The sequence below is a fragment of the Phascolarctos cinereus genome, unplaced genomic scaffold (assembly GCF_003287225.1).
Source record: "Phascolarctos cinereus isolate Bilbo 61053 unplaced genomic scaffold, phaCin_HiC Scaffold_9;HRSCAF=440, whole genome shotgun sequence".
NCBI classification, from domain to species: domain Eukaryota; kingdom Metazoa; phylum Chordata; class Mammalia; order Diprotodontia; family Phascolarctidae; genus Phascolarctos; species Phascolarctos cinereus.
The window spans coordinates 245,096,191-245,111,626 of NW_027556402.1; the positions used below are offsets into that span (position 1 = coordinate 245,096,191).

Below are 15,436 nucleotides of genomic sequence, written 5' to 3' on the forward strand. Positions count from 1 at the left end.
AAAAGGAAATAGTAGATTGGTACTACTGATAAACATCTAGGCTGGCAGATCCATGGAGTGCCACTGAATCTTGACTTTAGCATCATAATTGACAAAGGCTTCCACGGAATCCTTGTAGGAAAGACAAAGAAATATGGGCTAAATGACAGGATTATTAAGTGAAGTTTCAATTTATTAGGTAACTGTACTTATAAATGAGTTAAAAGAGTCCCACAGAGTTAAACTGGAGGGAGACAGCTAATAGATCACCACACAGATCCCTGGCCTTGCCTCAAGTATTTTTATCAATACTTTTATGAAGATAGAGAAAATGCTTAACTATTTTGCAAATGACATAAAGTTGAAAAAGACAGTTAATGAGATTCAAACACCACAGAATACTGATTCAAACACCCTGAAGGGCTGAAACGCTGGGCTCATCAAGGAGATGAAATTTAGTAGGAATTAAGGTCAAGTTCTATCCAGGTTCAAAAAAAAAATCAACCCTACCTCCACAGACTGGGAGAGATGTGGAAGGGGAGCGAGCAGGTCACACGAAAAAAGATCTGAGGGGAGTTTCAGTTGCCAAGTTTAATGCGACCCGATGGCATGTGATGGGGCTGCTTAAGAAGTTACAGTAATCTTAAGCTTCATTAACAGATGTATCACACCTTGAGCAGTGTGTTCAATAGCAGGCGTCATGTTTTAGGAGGGACATATGCAAACCAGAGTGCACCCAGCAGGATCTGACTGAAATGGCCCTGGTCCTGGAATCTTGTCATACAAACAATGGGTGGAGGGAAGTGAGGATATAGAATTGAAGAGAAAGATAAGGTAGCTTACTTTAGAGAGTCAAGGTCTCATGTGAAAAAGCAGACTTGCTTTATGTTGTTATCCACTGGCTAGAAATTATTCTACCTCAAATCTGCCAGGAAAAATTCCTATTTACTGAAAACCTCTGATGAAACATCTTAGGGTGAAGAATTCTTTCGTAAAAAAAAAATAAACCTTTGTGCCTAAGATTCTCTTAAATCACAGGAAACCCACATTCCTTCTATTTCAGCCAGACACTACCAACTGAAAACCAGCCCAGGTCATACCAGTACTTCTTCTAAGGGTGGAAATTCTATGGAATGAGCTCAGTAATCATTTTTTGCATTGGAGGGAGATGTCTCAAGGCATCACAGCCAGGAAACACTGACAGGAACCTGGGGAGTATGCCTCATAAGGAATTCCTTTACCAAGAAGTGAGAGGTTTTACTCTTTAGTAAAAGATCTTTTATCTAAAAAAAAAATCTTTATCTCCTGCCTCCTTTACCACCCAGTCTTTAAGGCTTAAGTCCTATGCAGTTCTTACTTCTCCCTCACCTTCTACAGCCAATCAGTTATTAGGCCTTATTGATCCTGCCTTCAAAACTTCTCTTGCATTCTTTCCACTCATCCAGATACCCACCACCCTAATTCAGGTCCTCCTAACTCCTCTCTTGGACTTCAGCAACAGCCTCCTCACTGGGGTATCTGCTTCTAGTCTCTCCCTTCTCCATCCTATCTACACAACACAGGTCTGGACCATGTCACGCCCCTCCTCAAAAACATGCCTACTGCCTCCAGGAGAAACTACCAACTCCTCAGCTTGGTTCTGAAATCCTTGTATGTACAACTTGGCTCTAACTGTTTCTGGAACTCAACATTTCCTCTCTTGCCTCTGCACAAACTGCCCCCCACAGCTAAACATGCTGCTTCTCCATGTTTACCTCTTAAAATCCTTAGCTGCCTTCAAGGGGTTCCCTCTGTGCTTTTCCCGATCCCCTAGTTATTAACGCTGTCTCCTCAAATGATCTTGTATTTACTCAGCCATTTACATACTCTATCCCCCAGTAGCGTCTAAGTTCCTTTAGGACAGGGACTGTTTGCTGATCTTGTCTTTGTATTCCCAGGGCCTTGCACAGTGCCTTGAACATAGTAGGTGCTTAATAAATGCTTGCTGAATTGAACTGAAAAAGTAGTTGTCCTTTACACTATAACTGTTAGCACATCCCTCTACCTGGGTGAACTGTAATTAACAAATGCAAAGCATATTAACCTCATTGTTTCTTGCATAAAAATGCAAAATATTAATAGCAAATATGGATCAATTTCTTGCTAACCTGTAAAGCTTTGAAAATAGCGGCATTTGTGAATCGTCCAGGCGTGAAAAGACTCTCTAGATAGGTCTCCTGTAGGAACATACAGCAAAGTCAGCAAATCCAAATGAAAAAGATTAAAAACCGAACTTGAAACTTCTTTAAAAAAAAAAAAGAGAGCCCAAATTCCTACATTTTCATTCACATTAGATAAGAGTATGGAAATTGTTTCTACATTTGAATAAGTAGTTCTCTAATCTCTACAAAGTAAAATGAAAGCTATGATCAATTTCCTTCTACTAGATAGAGCTATTCTCGCTCTTCCTTGGAAGAATGCTGCTGCTCAGCTTCCAACTTAAACAGACTTTGGACTGCTGAGGATGGCAGTGGGAAATTGGACTGCTCCTTAAATGGCACTTCAACTCTACTGGAAATCCTCTATTAGAAAATGCCTTCTTAGAACATACATTGTGACTCAACTAGAAAAATTCACTTTTGTATCACTTCTTAAGGTTTTCAAAGGATTTTCTATGGATTACCTAGATAATCTTATTTTATTCTTAAACCAACCCTGTGGGACAGGTTTGCCATATGCCATTCTTCCCATTTTACATGTAAGTGGTGGTAATTAATCATGGCTAACATTTATACAGTGTTTTAACGTGATGGTACGGTAAAATTTTTAATCACTGCAACATGGAAAGCCTCCAACACTGATGTTCCTAACTTCCACCACCAGGGTTCTAATGTGATGTTTCTTACAAAAAAAATGCAATCAGACAGGGGTTTCAATTGAAATTCTGGGGCCCCCAGTTAAATCAGGCAGAAGGACTCCGCCTTCTTTCCAGCCTACAGTCCTCTGGATTCACTTCCCTTTCATACCCCCACCACTACCAATAATAATAACACTAATAACTTCCATGTGAATGCCACTTGGATTTGACCCTCATTTGATCCCCTGAGGATTAGGCAGGGCAAACACTTTTACTCTCATTGGACAGGTGAGGATGGCAGTGGGAAATAATAAGCTAGGTCTCCTGACTCCAGCTGCATCGCTCCTGCTACCTTCGAGGACTTCTAGGTCCTCTCAATGCTCCTAGCCCTGAAGGGGTTAACCGAGTGGGCTTTCCATCCATGAAAGCCCGTGTGCAAAGTCAGCCCCTCTCACTCCTTCAGATCTGCCTTGAGCTGGGTGCCACTTACTCTTGGGTCCTGGTCATCTCTGATAGTGACCTCCTCCTCTGGCACCGACTGCATGAAAACTGGGTTCCACTGTCCTGCAACATTACTGAAGAAAAGCATGGCTGTCAGGCTAGCAACAATGACCACCCAGAGAGAAGCTGAGGAAGCGTGACCTAGCCATCCAAGTCGCTGTAGAATTTAACCTTCAGCTCGTGCTCGCGATGAGCTGCCAGCAGGTTCAGCAACAAACCACCAACCCCTTCCGATCTTGGACTGACACTCTCACTTCTCATAAAAACCACAGCCACATCTCATAAGCCACCTTGTTTTTCAAGGGCAGGTATGTTTTAGGGTCACAAAGAGGGAAATAACTCTTACTGTTCAAAATTGATGTATTTCACAATTGTTTGGTTCTCGACATCATGCCACAGTGCCCAAATATCAGTGGATGTTAAGGTAAAGTCAATCAGTGTCTCCTAAGGGAAGGGAAGAGAAAAGGTCAGCACATTAAAAACTAGAAGGAAAAACAAACAAAGAAAACCTAGAAGGACATCACCGCACTAAACTGTGGCAGAATTCAGGTAAGAGCTTCATTCAAACGTGCAGGGAAATTTTGCTTGATAGCCTGAAGTCTCTTAAACCATATACTGCTTTGTGGTCTTGACCACTACGGTTTACAAGAAGGGGATTTTCACCATGGGAACCTACCTGAGACGTGAATAATGAGGAAATGTGATCTAGACTGTAGCGGTTATTTTCAGTGCTCACCAACTGGAAGACGCAGAACTGTTGAAATACAAATTTTTTAAGCAGGATGATCAAACAATGCTTTAAATAAAACAATCAGCTTAATCAAAGGTAGCTGAATTGTTCTGAAAAGCTGAATTGTTTTGAACCACAAAGCAGTATTGGAAACAACTTGAAATTTCACTGCAAATTGCTGCAGTGTCAGTGTTATTTTCTTTAAAATGAAGAAAACAAGGGGGGCATTCATCTAGTCATTTATCTGTATACTGCTCCCTGTCCCAACCTGCTTTTCACCTCTTGTTCTAGGCATGGCATTCAAATCAACTGTTTTTGGAAAATATGACTAAATGACTATTGCACAGATCAACTCACTGATCTCGATGACTCTTCAGACCCAATCTCCCTTCCCTGGCCCCCGTTTCTCTCTATGCTGTCTCCCCCTTCTAGAATGAATGGTTCTTGACGGGAGAGCCTATCTCACTCGTTGTATTTGTATCTCCAGCACTTAATGCAGGCCCTTGTATGTAAGCAACCAATAAATGCTTCTTTATTCATTCATTTGAGCAATAGCTTAATTATGAGAGCTAGGAGAATGACTTGTGAAAAGAAATGCTCTTGTTGAGAAATATATTCTGGACTCATATTTGCCCCAGTATAGAACACATTCCCAAGTACCTACATATCTCTTCTCTATACACAACGGCCACGGTTGAGCTCTTCTGAGATGCCTATTTTGGAGACATGCCTGTTCTGAAGAATGAAGAAAGTTTCTAGGGGCAGGTGACCTCTCAGGACCTCTCTCTATTCTTCCTCTTTTGTCTCCAGCTAACTCCCCCCATAGTCCCTTAAAAGCAGAACTTCCTCTACCAACTCCATTTCTCTACCTCTATTCAAAATCTGTTCATTTCTGCGTCCCCACAGTACTTGCTGGCATCTCACAAATGACAATTAGTTTATGCATGAAATGTTCAGTAAGGTAAATGAATGAGATTAAACTTTTAAAAGACAAGAGGATTCACTTTATAATGTGGCTCCAAAACACTCATGTAAAGCTAATAGAAACACTAAACATCATATACCTGCCCCTGTTTTGGCGCATGCATATAGACACCCAGGCAGAGGCCCATGGAAGGGGAATAGGCGAGGCGCAATTTGTGGCCAGTCCCAGCTGCCAGTCTCAGGTCTTTATTTACAGGCACATATTCTAGCATGTCAGCGACCATCAGGCACATTTGGTCCTGTTCAAGATGGAAATATAACAAGACCTAAAAAAAAGTTGTTAAAGATTCCTCCCTCTTTCCCTCTGATCATCAGAAATGTTCAATCCAAGTACACTAGCACAAAATTCACCACTGGCATTTATTTGAACAACCTGATAGATTTTATTTATATAAAAAGGTAGAGTGAAACATTTTTCTCCCATTTTGGCAGATCCTAAAAAAGAAACTGGTATCACTGCTGCCATTTTTATGATGATGTTTTATAGGTTTTAAGTTTTTCTTTTTAAGTTCAAGGATTTTTAAAGTTTTATTTTACCAAAATATATTGTTATGACTACAACCTGTTCCTGTTACGCTTTAGAAATTTTAAGTGCAAACTGCAATGTATAAAAATAAATCTCTTAATGAAGTCAGGATTTCCAAGATTTCTGATTTGTCTTTCAGATCAACATAATGAGCTTCAATCCCTCATCATTAACCCTTTAATCTTAAGTTTAAGAATGAGAACAGGCCCAAAGTCAATGGCTCTTTGGGCCTTTACCTTGTAAGACCACATCCGGAGCTTGTGATCCTGGCAAAGTGCAAAGATGAAGGCATCGTGCTCCACAGAGTGAACGGAAAGACTTACAGGGCGGTCAGAAGGGCTCTGGTCACCCCTAAAAATGTAAGCATACAGAGCTACAGCAAAGCCAGAGAGCAGTTATTTACGAGATACGTGTAACATGGAGTTTTTGAGGTTTTCATGTACTTTTAATCAACAGTAGCAGCAGCATTAGTTTACTACCTGATGAAGCATTCTGAAAATACTGTTATGGGATAGGATTATTACCAGTTACAGAGGCTAACTGTGGACTCATATTAAGTTTGTATTGTATGTTTAGATTTGAGTCAAATCAATGTCACAATTTACAACTGAAAAAGGTTCCATTCTAATAGCATTTTTTCTCTCGTATGCTAATCTGCTCTAAGAAACAAGCAATTTCTACTAATTATTCTAGATGAAACTGGATATAGAAAATTAACTATATATATATAAATAAAAAAAATATGTAAATAAAAATACCTACATATATATAAATAAAAATACATATATATATATGCATATATATATATATATATATATAAATCTCTCTCTCTCTCTCTCTCTGCGTGTGTTTGTGTATATGTTCCCATTCCATGAAAAGCATTGGACAGAATGGACGCTATGGGAAATGTATCAGAAATTCATAAGTGAACCATGACTAGACTCTCTGGGTTTTCTGGGTTCACAATGCTACAAACTTTTCCTCTCTAGGATGTTATTTAACACCATCAATTACAAAACACTTAACAAATACTTTGGAATTAGTATGACATTCTCTACTATAAGGCATCAAATCCTATAAATAAGTGTTTTTTGTGCCTTTTAAAAAATCTAAGCCAAGATGAATTGGAAATTGAGAGGATGCCCATCAATTGGGGAATGGCTGAGCAAGTTGTGGTATATGAATGTAAAGGAATACTATTGTGCTATAAGAAATGCTGGCATCTCACAAATGACAATTAGTTCAGAAAAACCTGGAAAGACTTGTATGGTCTGATGCTGAGTGAAATGAGCAGAACCAAGAGAACATTGTACACAATAACAGCCACGTTGTGTGATGACTAATATTGATAAACTTAACCCTTCTCAGCAATACAAGAATCTAAGACATCCCCAGAGGCTTCGTGGTGGAAAATGCTATCCACATCCAAAGAAAGAACTACGGAAGTTGAACTGCTATCGTTTTTTCCCTCTTCTGTTGAGTTTTGGTTCCTCTTTCTAATGGTTCCTCCTATTGGTTTTATTTTTTACTTACAACTTCACTAATGTGAAAATATGTTTAACTGGAATGTAAATGTATAGCCTATGTGAGATTGTGCGCCATCTTGGGGGGGGGGTGGGGAGGAAGGGGGAGAAAAATTTTAAACTCAAAAGCATATGGAAGTGATTGTTGATAAATCAAAATAATTAATAAAATTTTAAAAAATAATAAAAAATCTAAGCCAAGGCATAAATTAGACCAGTACATGGCTTTTGACTTTTTTGAAAGCTACTACTAACCTCATAGCTGTTGGCATCCAGCCTGTAAGCAAACGTTGCATTACTGAGCTCTGTTTCAATTCTACAACTGACACAGTACCTAGAAAACAAAAAAAAAAGAAACAAAATATATCTAAGGTCCCCTTACTTATGTTTTGCCCGCCTAAAAGTAGTCCTCAGTAACAAAACAAAACAGGGTAAAAGACTCAAACAGTGAAGAGAGAAACTTGGGCTATATCTTTACCTGAGGAGAACACATTAAAAAACATTTCTCATGATGATTGAAAACATGTGCTTGAAGTTCAACAAGATGACCTACTGACAGGGTCTAGCTTTGGAAAACACTTTACTTCTTCCTGGGAGCGGAAACCAAAACCATTTTTTAATCACATTAATCTATTTAATATTAATAATTTTAAATGCTAGTTTTTGACCTTAGGACAGGAGTCCATGTTTTGGTCCTATCATCTATAATAATGCATTGTATAACCTGGAGTAGATTATATAATTTGAGGGCTCAACTTCAATTTTCCTACTCTTTTATAGGTTTCATTGCTCCTGTTACACTTTGGAATCCATGAGTAAAACATGTATGAGACCTGTGCAAAAAAAAATGGTGCCTTATTTAATTCAATCAACATTTATCAAGTATCTAATATGTGCAGACCTCACAGGTCTTCCAGTCTAATAAGGGGATAAGTTAAAATTTAGAGGTCAAGTAATACTGCCTAGGGATTCAATGCTTTAAAATATGAGAAGATGGAACTACATGAGCCATGCCAGCGAAACCCTGTTAGGAATGCTGGGGAAGTGGCCCCTTCCCTTGAGAAAGGAGGCAGGACGGGACAATGTGGAGCCCCTTTCTCCCCTTCATAAGACATAATTATAAAATGGAAGCCAGGTCCCCATCTTACCAGGTATATCATGAGGAGGTAGTTTCAGGACAAATAATGCCCCGGAAGCTGAAGGGAGAGCAAACATTGCTTCCCCCTCACTGCTAAGCCAGGCAACTGAAGTGGTAGAATTGGCTGCCAGTCCAGGAACTGTAGGGATTAACTGGCAGTTGCAAGGATCCCCGAAATCAACTTTCCCAATATCAGTGAATATTGACTGCATTTGACTCTCAGTTACCAACTCCTGCAAAATAACAAGCCATTTATAAATTAAAAAATAATCACTCCTTTATACTAATATCAATCCTCTTAAAGTGAAAATGGGTTGTCTAAAAAGAAAAAAGTTCCTCTGCAATCTTGAAATATTCAGTCTGATGCACATTTGGTAATTACAGCTCTAGTAAGGAAATCAAGTTTGCTCACAATCTAAGGGATAATGTTCTACGGGCACAACTAAAGGGGGGTTATGAGTTAGTGATAGCCATAGTCATTCTGGAAACTTCACTTAAACTTACACTCCTGTACATCCGGGAAGGGTGAGGCAGTATTAATCTGTGAACTGTATGATTGGTTAAAATCAAAATGATCACATGATTATGAGTCTCAGAGACGTGAACACCTCCAGGTAAGACATTACAATTTTGGAATCTGAGGCGGATGGCATTATTCAGAAGATTTATGTCCAGAGATTCCTCCACCAGCTCTAATGTATCGCCTGAGGTGACCCTGTGGGGAGGAGGGAGAGAGAGAGACTTCCTGGTGGTTATCAAGTTTATATTTTACTCTGTTACTGGGCAGTATAAGAATATTATATGTATAAGAAATACTATATGCAAGTACCCCACATTTGAGAATTCAGATAAAAGACCTTAGACCAATGTTACATACACAATGCTATCCAAGAGCCCCAAATAACAAAGTTATAGTTGAATTTACAATGCAGAGAATAATATAAAACCTAATACTAAAAACATCCCCACAAAATGAACATACTTCGAAGCTTCATTTATTTGAAGCAATTCAACTCAACGAGCATTCTAAAGAAGCTACGAGGCAGCTAAGTGGAGCAATGGATAGAGCACTGGACCTGGAGGCAGGAAGGGCTGAGTTTAAATCCTGCCTCAGACATTTACTAGCTGTGGGACAAGGTACCTAACCTCTGTTTGCCTCAGTTTCCTCATTTTTAAAATGGAGATAATAAAAGCACTTACCTTCCAAGGTTGTTGGGAGAATCAAATGAGATAATATTTATAAAGGCCTTTGCAAACCTTAAGGTGCTACACAAATGCTAGCTATTATATAGCATTTCTGTTAGGCACCAGAAAGAAAACAGAATAAGTGTAATGGCTCCTGTCCTCAAGAAATTCACATTCTATTGGAGGTGGAATAATTGGAATTCAAATACGTAAGTACAAAATATACACAAAGTAATTTTGAGAGCATGGCAGGTGGCTGACAACTGGGGGGATCAGGAAAAGCCTGGTGTAGGAAGTGACCCTTGAGGTGAGAGCCCCAAAAGAAGCTGGAACAAGAGATGGTAAAATTTAATAGGATGGAAGAACTGTTGCCATGAAGTTTGTTTTCATGATATTGGTCATGTGACTAAATCAATATAACACCAAGCAAAGGCAACTCCCACGAGCTTGGGTGATCCACTGCTAACTCCTATAGCTCATGGCAGGGCCTGCCCAAGTAGCATGTGGTCAGCTATCTGTTCATCATTACACACCACTTCCACAGTTAAAGGGACCACAATAGCATGTAAAAACGGTTCTAATCTCATGAGGCTGTTTGGTTTTCTCTTGCTATTTCCAAAACCGGGCTTGCATATCAGGAGGCAAAGAGATTCCAAACTTTAAGAAGGGTACTAAAAAGAAACATTTTCAAACTCATCACCTATACACTTCTACTGAAGACAGAACCCTTTGGTCAAAGGCTAACTGGAGAAGGAGGTTTAGCCTTCATTGCAAATCCTGACAAGCACTTCCACACCCATGTTTTCCCCAATACAACAGGAGAGTGCGCAGTGGCAACCCTACATTTTTCGAGGGCTGCCTAAAATCCTTCAGTGGGCTGCGAGTGACCCACGGGCTGGATGTTGTGCAGGCCTGTACTAGAGTGTAAACTCTGTGAGGACAGATCAATATCTTATCTAAACTATGTATTTTTCCTAGTATCTATCACCATGTTCTATATGTTACTACATAGTACAGTATGTTTAATGTTGGTCATTTTTATTTTCTACTGTCTAGGATCATAAATTTATAGCAGGAAAGGTCATTCATTAGAGGTTATATAGTCCAACACTCTCATTTTACAGATGTGGAAACTGAGGTCCAGAGGTATTACATAATGTGACCAAAGTCACACAGGTACTGAGTCAGCAAAGTATTAAGTCAGAATTCAAATCTGGAATTTTTCCTTGCTACATTTGTTTGCCACATAACTTAGAAATGACATTTTTAAGTCTCCTCCCATTCTTAAAACCATTATTCACCTAAAGTAAGGTTCCCCATTGGTACAAGAGTATATATGGCGCCAGCCCTCCTTTCTGCAGAGGTAACTGTAACACCTCACCAATGAATTGAACCTGTTTCTGGTGACCGAAAACAACAACTTGCTGCTTTTATATAGTAGTAGAAGCCACCACCGCACTCTCACATATTTCACAGTTCCTGATAAACCCACAAGTTCTGCCAAAGGGAACATCGGAGAGAGGCTTAACACTCAAGAGCTGAAAGCAGCCTTAGATAACAGAATGTTAGAGCTGGAATGGACTTTAGAACAGAGAATGTCAGAGATGGAAGGGACTTTGAAGCACAGAATGTCAGAGCTGAGAGGGGCTTTAGAACCTATAATACCAGAAGGAAAGGGCTTTAGAACATAGAATGTTAGAGCTGGAAAATTTCTTAGAATATGAACTCAAGGGGCAGCTAGGTGGCGCAGTGGATAGAGCACCCGCCCTGGAGTCAGGAGGACCTGAGTTCAAATTCAGACTCAGACACATAACATTTACTAGCTGTGTGACCCTGGGCAAGTCACTTAACCCACTGCCTAGCCAAAAAAAAAAAAAGAATATGAACTTCATGGGTAGGAGAGACTTTAGAACATAGATTTGTTGGGAGCTGTAGAATAGAATGTCAAAGTGGGGAGGAGCCTTAGGATAGAGACTCTGAGGGGTGGGAGGGGCCTTAGAGCATGGGATGGGAGGGATGGGAGGGGCCTTAGAGCAAGGGATGTGAAGGGTTGAGAGGAGCCTTAGAACAGAGAATGGGAGGGGTGGGAGGGGCCTTAGAGCAGGGAATGGGAGGGGTGGGAGGGGCCTTGGAGCAGGGGATGGGAGGGGTGGGAGGGGCCTTGGAGCAGGGGATGGGAGGGGTGGGAGGGGCCTTGGAGCAGGGGATGGGAGGGGTGGGAGGGGCCTTGGAGCAGGGGATGTGAAGGGGGGGGCTTGGAGCAGGGGATGGGAGGGGTGGGAGGGGCCTTGGAGCAGGGGATGGAGATCTTTGGAGACAGGGCCTCAGAGCCCATAACGTCACGGCTGGGAGGGATCTTCGAGAACGTCCGAGTCCGAGCCGGGACCCCTTCCGATCCCTTGAGCCAAGCTCCCTTTTTACAGAAGAGGACACTGAGGCACGGAGGGGGCGGTGACTGGCCGCTGGGTCCGAGGGCTCCGCCCCCAGCCCAGCGGCGGCCTCGGGGGCGCGGACGGGCCGGGGGAGGGGAGGGTAGCTTGAGGGGCCGGGGTCCAGGGGAAGGGGAGGCCGGAGCCTGGAGGCCCGCTCGCCGCGTACCGGAGCCGCCGACGGTGAAGTCCCGGAAGCGCCGCTGTGTCTCTCGCTCGGCACCGCACAGCTCCACGAAACTCTTCTCTAACGCTCCCGCCGCCGCCATCTTCCCGCCGCCGCAAGGCCCGACGGGATGCGAGGGTCCACCCGACGGCCTCGCGTCACTTCCGGCGCCGCCGCGAGGCCCTGCGAAGCTTCTGGGTCGGCGAGACTCGGCTCATCGCTGGGGCCGGCCGGGCCGAGCAAAGGCCAGAGCTTTTAGTTCCCGGTTAGAGCGTCCCCCGAGGTCGCCCCCACCCCCACTCCCACCCCGGCCCATTTCCGCCGGACTCCGAAGGGGAGGAGTCAGCGGGGGGGGGTGTTTATTTCTTCGCGCAGGCGCAGAGCTGTCAAGGGGCTGCGGCCTGGTAGGGCGGGAAGGAAGCCGAGCTCAGGGTGTTGCAGTGCAGGAAACTGAGTCACACTGCCCTGGACCTAGAGCAGCAAGGGACCCGAAAGGCCATGTAGCCCAACCCTCTCACTTTACAGATGCAGAAACTGAGACTCAGAGAGGTGAAGTGACTTGCCCACGGTCCCAAAGTAGTAAGCACCGTAGGTGGGATTTGAATCCAGGTGCAGCTAGGTGGCTCAGTGGATGGCGCTGGTTCTGGAGTCAGGAGGACCTGAGTTCAAATGCGACTTCAGACACTTATTAGCTGTGTGACCCTGGGCAAGTCACTTCACCTTGTTTGCCTCAGTTTCCTCATCTGTCAAATGAGCTGGAGAAGGAAATGGCAAACCACTGCCATGTCTGTGCCAAGAAAACCTGAAAAGGAGTTACAGAGAGTCACACCACCACTACTACCATATACAAAACAAAGCATGCAAAAGACAAGGCTTCCCGGAGGAGGTGGAACTGAAAGGAAGCTGGGGAGGTCAGTGGCTGGAGCAGAGGACGGACCTTCCGGGCATGGAGGACAGCCAGCGAGGATGCTGGGAGCTGAGAGATGGAGCCTCTCGGTTGAACAAGGTGGACAGTGTCACTGGGTGGAGGAATAAGGTGGAAAAAGACAGCACTGTCTTTTACCTTCTTTGTATCCTCAAAGCTTAGCACATAGTAGGCGCTTAATAAATATTTCTTGACTTCTTGAGAAATATTTTGCAAGTCATTTTTTTAAGGGTTCTGTTCAGACTTGATTACTGGTTGGATTCATTCAGCTGAGTTTGACATGAGTAATGGATATAAGTCTTTTTAAGTTAGAAATTCTTTATATAGTGACATTGATAGTGAATACTGAACATCACAGAAAATAAAATTGACTCGTGCTTTTACAAACAGGAAAAATAGAACTAGACTGTAAGCTGTCTGAAGGCAGAGGCTTTCACTTTTGTCTTTGAATTCCCAGTAACTAGAGTAATATCTGGCTTATGGTAGGCGCCTTATAGGGCAGCTAGGTGGTGCAGTGGTTAGAGCTCCGGACCTGGAGTCAGGAAGACTCATCTTGAGTTCAAATATGACCTTAGACACTAGCTGTGTGACCCTGAGCAAATCACTTAACCAGTTTGCCTCAGTCTCCTCATCTGTATAATGAGCCAGAGAAGGAAATGGCAAACCACTCCAGTATCTTTGCCAAGAGAACCCCAAATGGGGTCACAAAGACTCAGACACTACAACAACAGATATCTTATAAATTCCTGCTGGCTTGATTGGGTCAACTTCTGACTTCCACAGGAGAAGGAGGGAGAGGAGAGAAGGACCCCTAAGACAGAGTTCCCTTTGGTGCTTGAACAGCACCACTATGTTTTGTCCTAGAGAGACCACATCTGGGCTCCTGTATGTACCAGGTGCTACAGTTTAAGAAGGGAGTCTACTGAGAGGACCCAGAGTAGGAAAGATGCTCAGAATGGTGAGTGACCTGGACATCATGCTGTGCACTACCTAAGTATATTTAACCTGAAGAACAGGGGACTTGGAGGGGAGAGGCTAGCTGTCTTCAATATTTGCATAGTCGTCCTATGGGAAAGAGATTAGATTTCCTCTGCTTCACCCCAGAGGGCGGAGCTAGGAGGACTGGGGGGAAGTCGTTGAGAGACAGGTTATTGGCACAATGTCAGTAACAGCTGGATCATTTAAAGTTGTGCCAAGTGGAATGGGCCAAGTTGGAAGACAGTGAATCTTCAACCGATGGAAATCTTTTAGTGGAAGGAAATTCTATTCAGGGAAGAAGTTTGACTAGATGATGTCTTCTAAGGTCTCCCTCCCTTGCCTTGCCCGACTTGGAGATTCAGTGTGTCCCCCCCCCTGTGAATAGCAGTGATCACTTGAACTGGAGGTCAGCAAGAATTTGTAGAATAGAAGGACCTGACTTAAATGATAAATGAAATTATACTGCCACCTGGTGGTACATTACTAAAGCAAGCTGTTGGCTTTGTTCATTGTCCAAATGAATAGTTGTTTTCTGAGAAATCTATTTTTTGGTCTCCTTTCGTGTCCTCCACGGTACCCATTGTAGTGCTAGGTATACAATAGAGCTTAGTAAATATTGGTTGGTAGCACTTGGGGCAGGTGGGTGACACAGTGGATAGCCTGGACCTGGAGACAGAAAGACTCATCTTCCTGAGTTCAAATCCAGCCTCAGACACTTACTAGCTATGTGGTTCTGGCCGAGTCACTTCATCCTGTTTACCTCAGTTTCCTCATCCGTAAAATGAGCTGGAGAAGGAAATGGCAAACTACTCCGGTATCTTTGCCAAGAAAACCCCAAATGAGGTCACAAAAGAGTTAGACACAATTAACAACATACCTTCTAGTTCTTTTTTGAACATGCTTTATAAATATGAATGAAGGCCCATCCATGCCTACCCGCCTTTGTGACTCTTGTCTATCTCCTTAGGATTTTAGATTTGGAGCTGAAAGGGGCTTTAGAGGCAGTTGAGAATAAGCCCTTTATTTTATGTGTGAGGAAACTGAGGCACAGAGAGGTAAAATGACTTGCCTAGAGTCACAGGGTCTAATTCAACAAGCATCTATTAAGCACCTACTATGTGCCAGGCACTGTGCTAAGCTCAGGGATCTGTAAAGAAGGGCAAAAGCAATCTCTGCGTTTGAGGAGATCACATTCTAATGGGGAAGACAACAGACAGACAAGTTGGTACACGCAAGATATATACAGAATAAATTGGAGATAAGCTGAGAGGGAAGGCACTGGCATTGAGGGCAAGTGGGAGACGCTTCTTGCGGAAGATGGGACTTTAGCCAAGACTTGAAAGAAGCCAGAGAAGCCGGGAGGAAGAGATGAGGAGGGAAAGACTTCCAGGCATGGGGTATAGCCAATGAAAAGGCTTGGGGAATGGAGGGTCTCGTGGGAGGAATGGTAAGGAGGCCAGTGTCTCTGGATCGTAGAGTATGTGGAGACAGCTGGAAAGGTAGGATCTGACACTCCAGGCCTGCCTCCTTCCAAGT

The 15,436-nt window shown here is 42.9% G+C and overlaps 1 protein-coding gene across 1 annotated transcript in view; it reads right to left on the reverse strand.

The window, feature by feature from the left end:
* The window catches only part of NUP160 (nucleoporin 160), a 46,694-nt gene extending 34,419 nt beyond the window's left edge, over positions 1 to 12,275 (reverse strand). Inside the window, 12 exon segments of the mRNA XM_078148961.1 lie at positions 2,127 to 2,195; positions 3,306 to 3,390; positions 3,663 to 3,760; positions 3,993 to 4,070; positions 5,111 to 5,269; positions 5,793 to 5,907; positions 7,335 to 7,413; positions 8,228 to 8,450; positions 8,722 to 8,932; positions 10,784 to 10,791; positions 10,793 to 10,899; positions 12,001 to 12,275. Of these exon segments, the coding sequence (XP_078005087.1) occupies positions 2,127 to 2,195; positions 3,306 to 3,390; positions 3,663 to 3,760; positions 3,993 to 4,070; positions 5,111 to 5,269; positions 5,793 to 5,907; positions 7,335 to 7,413; positions 8,228 to 8,450; positions 8,722 to 8,932; positions 10,784 to 10,791; positions 10,793 to 10,899; positions 12,001 to 12,100 (1,332 nt within the window). The 5' untranslated portion in view covers positions 12,101 to 12,275.
* Positions 12,276 to 15,436: the final 3,161 nt, after the last annotated feature.